Genomic DNA, 5038 nt, shown 5'->3' with positions numbered 1-5038 from the left:
ACGTAAAACGGTTTACACGATGCATAAACAGTCTTGGAATGAACTTAGGAAGTACCTCCCAACATCTTTGCATGTCCTTCTCAAATTCACAACCTTATAATTCCCTCTTCGACCCATCCCACGCTTCCAGGGAGACTTCACGAGGTTTCAAGAAAAGTTAACTTTCTTGTCTCCGATAATCTCTTATTTTCTTGTATAATTTCGTTTATTTTCCAATCAAAGTTTTAGTGTAAAAATTTTTTTTTTTTTGGCAGAATGACACATGTGAATGGTCATCGTATGGAGACGGTGATCGATATGGGGAAACCAGTAAAGTTTACTGGGGGTTTGGCTTTTTCCAGCCTTACATACACTGTGATAAAGAAGCAGAAGGATGCTAATGGAAACTGGGAGAAACAAGAAGTGGACTTATTGCATAGTATAACCGGCTATGCCCGCAAAGGACAAATTACTGCAGTTATGGGGCCTAGTGGTGCTGGAAAATCTACATTCTTAGATGGATTAGCTGGAAGAATTGCAAGTGGAAGCCTTAAGGGCATGGTATCGTTGGATGGGGTGGAAGTAAGCCCGAGCTTGATTAAGAGAACTTCGGCATACATAATGCAGGACGATAGGCTCTTTCCAATGCTTACTGTTTATGAGACGCTGATGTTCGCTGCTGATTTTAGGTTGGGATCAATCTCGAGGGAGGATAAAATACAACGCGTTGAGAGGCTCATCGAGCAGCTTGGTTTAACGGTAAGTTCTTCCATCAATCTGTTTCAGGAAAGAAATGGCACAATTTCCTCAATTGAACTTCGTTGTCCGATTTTCTTTCTGTTGCAGTCATCGAGAAACACATACATAGGCGATGAAGGGACTCGGGGTGTGTCTGGAGGTGAGCGTCGTAGGGTGTCAATTGGAGTAGACATCATACATGGACCTTCTCTGCTGTTCTTGGATGAGCCGACTTCAGGTCTAGATTCAACAAGCGCTCATAGCGTGATAGAGAAGGTGCACGATATAGCTTGCTCTGGAAGCACTGTCATTCTCACTATTCACCAGCCTTCATCGCGTATTCAGCTGCTTCTCGATCACCTGATTATCCTGGCCCGGGGGCAGCTCATGTATCAGGGATCCCCTAAAGATGTAACCCTCCATCTTGAGCGAATGGGTCGGAAAGTCCCAACGGGGGAAAACTCTATAGAGTATTTCATTGATGTGATACAAGAATATGATCAAACAGAAATTGGAGTTGAAGCACTGGCTGAGTTTGCTCTTACTGGTATGAAACCACCAATGCTGGGTGAAGAGGATATGCTACTTTCTGCCGTGGATCCATCACCTGTCCGTCCTAGGCGTCCCCAACACCAACTGAAGGGAGCTGGTGATAGCCCTAGTCAGCGCCTTCAATTGCAAGCGAAACAAATGGATCGTGGTTTTAATCACAGTGTCAGGACTCCACGAAGCTCATCAAAATCATGGAGCACCAGCCAATCGGTAACATATACACCATCACAGCAGAAAAATTATATCAGAGATTTAAGTCAATTTAGGTAAAATAGCTTCTCCATACAATGCTTTGCAGCATGTAATTCGAGGCCTTAACCAAGTATAGATTATGCCTCATAATTACAGAAACTTTAAAAATTTTCTTGAACGTACTGAATCACGCGATCTCTGTTTTTGCAGAGCAACTCCTGACTACTACACTTATTCTAGTGAAATCCTGCAAGGCACATCAACACCTCGTAGCAGTGACTACACCGTCAATGAAAACGACTATCTTACACCTGATATGGAGCCAAACGCCATGGTGCACCAAAATCTGGGCCCAAAGTTTGCAAATTCCTTCTTCACAGAAACATTGGTTCTCATCCGGAGGAACTTCAAAAACATCTTGCGTACCCCTGAACTTTTCCTTTCCCGGCTTGTTGTCCTTACTGTTATGGGTTTTATGATGGCCACAATGTTTTGGCACCCCAAAGATACCTTGCAAGGGATCACAAATCGTCTCAGTTTCTTCATCTTCACAGTCTGTCTATTTTTCTTCTCATCAAATGACGCAGTCCCGGCTTTTATCCAAGAGCGCTTCATTTTTGTACGTGAGACCTCGCACAACGCGTACAGAGCCTCATCTTACACAATTGCCGGACTCATTACCTACCTTCCATTCCTTGCACTCCAGGCTGCAGTTTATGCTGCCATTGTTTGGAAACCTTTAAGACTCGATGGGCCATTTCTATATTTCTTAATTGTTCTATACATGTCTCTTCTTTCCACCAATTCCTTCGTCGTTTTTGTCAGTTCAGTCGTTCCAAACTACATATTAGGCTATGCAGCAGTTATTGCTTTCACTGCGCTCTTTTTCCTCTTCTGCGGATACTTCTTGGATAGTCATGCAATTCCAGGGTACTGGAAATGGATGCATTACATTTCAACAATGACATACCCATATGAAGGGCTTCTAATGAATGAATATCAACACAATAAAACTTTTGGAGGAATTAAAGGACCCAGCATCTTGAATTCACTGGGCATTGGACTTGAGGAAAAATTGAAGTGGCGAAATGTATATATAATGTTGGGATGGGCTGTTGTATACAGGATTCTCTTCTACATTGTACTTCGATTCTTTTCAAAGAATCAGAGATCATAGAGATGACAAATCAAAGGAGAGATCTCTATTTTCCTCTCTTCAATTATGTGATAAATTATTTCTAATTCTAATGATGTACACACGCACAAATTAGTCATGTAAGAATACCAAAAGCAATTGTACAAGCTACTCCCTCCGTCCCAATTATATAGGCCGAGTTTCCTTTTTCTCTTATCCCAAATATAAAGGCTTGTTTCTTAATTTAGAACATTTTGTTTTGTTCCTTTACCAATATATCCTTATTCAATTTTTCACACTTATTATGCCAACTTCTTAAAATCATCCAAATACACACATTTTCCACTTCTTGGAAACATGAAACAACTCTCATTTCTTCTTCCTCAAATTAAACCATTTAAATTCTTTACTAATTCTAATAATAATTTGCTACTACATACTAAAAATTAAGTAGGGGTAAATCAGGAAAGATCTTGACAAAAAATAATTTTCCAATGACATTAAAGAAGATTTCTTAATCCGTGCGAAAAACGAAACAAGCCTATATAATTGGGACGAAAGAAGTAACTATTTGGTAACTGGGTTCCATCCTAAAGTTATTCTGTTAGGAGTAGTAGTCAATTTTCCTTATAAACTCATTATTTATGTCATGTATAGGTATTTGGAATTTCTATCGCACTTTCCAACAACCCTTCCACGAATGAAGCACTAAATCATCCTGGTGCCTCTTCAAGTGATAACCTATACTTTCCTTTCTTCAAATTATGAAGGTTTGCATATTCCATCAAAGCTCAACTCTTCCATTGTATCTAGAACCACCGAACTACTTGGGTACAATCGTCTTTGATTGTTAATCACAAATTTATCCAGCCATCGCATTAATCGGAATCCACACCTACATTCAGCTGTAGCTGAAATTCATATTGTGCATTTATGTAGTTAAAAGTTTGGGGCCTAAATCTGGTACTCACTCGTCTTGAAATTGACGTTTCATCTAAAGATAGAATAAGTAAAGAGGATAAGAATAGTATCCTGAAATCTGTTGTTGGGAAATAGGGAGATTATATGACACAATATGAAGTATTGATCGCACAAGCAAAAATAAGATTAAAGCAAGAAGAGACTGGTAGAGGAACTGAGTAATTTAATCAATTGACAACCAATGGAGAGAAAAATATAACTTTAGCAATACATAAACTGGATATATATATATATGGACAATCCAAGCCATAGAAGCAGAGTTGTGGATGAAATAGAATGTTCAAAAATTTTCTTATCTTGATCTCTTTAAATCCAACACAAATTTTCAATCTCAGTAGGGCCTTCAAATAGAACTTCAACTAGAATTTGCCAATAGACTTTGAATAGAATTTCAAAAGCATTCCAAATAGAATTCTTCTTAATGTGCACTTTAATTAAAACTCTCAGTTATCTTCATCAAACAATTCGGATCACACTCAAATTCTAAAAATTTCCACCTTGACGCGAATTTCGGTGCAACGAATGAAGCTCCAAAATTTCTCAACTGGAAAAATAATTCCGACTTCAGTGAAATAGACTGAACTCTTCAATCAGAACTAAACTTCTCCACCTTACGAAAAATTAATCTTCCTCTTCCATAGTATCCTCAAATGATACCTGAACCCAAAGGCCGGATTCCCAAAATTCTCACAAGGAATTCAATATTTACCAAACAAGGTCGAAGACACCCTGTAGCAGAATTAACTTCAAATGCTTTATCTGAAGGCCTTTGCTAGTCTCGACATGTTCAAAATCACAAAAAGCATACAAAACCAGATTAGCATCCCCGTACTTATCCTCAATGGGTCTTTCCCTAGCAGTTGAACACAATGGTACAGCAGACAATGGTGGCAAAGTGAAATTACCCATATTATCCAAATTCAACCGAGTAGTGTTCTTCAATAATGAGCAAAAGCCCACTCCCAAAGTTACAGTACCAAACTGTATATCCACCATGGTACTAAACTTATGCCAATGATTTTTCACCAATTCTGCATGACTTTGCAAGATGTATGATTGGGACTTTTTCCACCGTCCAATACAACGCGGACACCCTTTCAAACCTTCAAGACTTCACATTCTCCGAAGAACTCATAACTCTTTGAATCAAGGATACTTAGTGAGATGAGATTCTTTTTCAAATCCGAAACCTGTCGAACCTGGTCAAGTGTTTTAATTGTCTCATTCATCAACTTCAATCTGATCCTCAATAGCAGGTACCCGACACCTTGCATCATCGTTTCATATGCTTCAAACAAATTTCCACTAGGACATATATGGAACGCGCGAAAAATATCTAAAATCCACTCATTGTCAGGTTTGAATTTCATGTCAAAAATCATCAAGACATCTCCATCACTTAAATAGTCCTCAACTATGTTGGCCTCGTCCGAAGTGTCTAATTGTTTTCCACGATTTGCA

The 5038-nt window shown here is 39.0% G+C and overlaps 1 protein-coding gene across 1 annotated transcript; it reads left to right on the top strand.

The window, feature by feature from the left end:
* The first annotated feature begins 255 nt into the window (after positions 1 to 255).
* LOC111381618 (ABC transporter G family member 17-like) lies at positions 256 to 2788 on the top strand. The gene is made up of 3 exons (XM_023005416.1): positions 256 to 738; positions 826 to 1535; positions 1672 to 2788. The coding sequence occupies exons 1-3, from the start codon at positions 256 to 258 to the stop codon at positions 2636 to 2638; spliced, it is 2160 nt and encodes a 719-aa protein (XP_022861184.1). The 3' UTR covers positions 2639 to 2788.
* The last annotated feature ends 2250 nt before the right edge of the window (positions 2789 to 5038 follow it).

This window comes from Olea europaea, unplaced genomic scaffold (genome assembly GCF_002742605.1).
Source record: "Olea europaea var. sylvestris unplaced genomic scaffold, O_europaea_v1 scaffold2341, whole genome shotgun sequence".
Lineage (NCBI taxonomy): Eukaryota > Viridiplantae > Streptophyta > Magnoliopsida > Lamiales > Oleaceae > Olea > Olea europaea.
This window is presented reverse-complemented; position numbering and strand designations above follow the sequence as displayed.

Excerpts from the sequence above, each read along its gene's own strand:
- LOC111381618 (XM_023005416.1), top strand. The coding sequence starts at position 256 with ATGACACATGTGAATGGTCATCGTATGGAGACGGTGATCGATATGGGG. Across the intron at positions 739-825 it reads TCGAGCAGCTTGGTTTAACG|TCATCGAGAAACACATACAT; the intron begins GTAAGTTCTTCC and ends TTTCTGTTGCAG. Across the intron at positions 1,536-1,671 it reads AGAGATTTAAGTCAATTTAG|AGCAACTCCTGACTACTACA; the intron begins GTAAAATAGCTT and ends CTGTTTTTGCAG.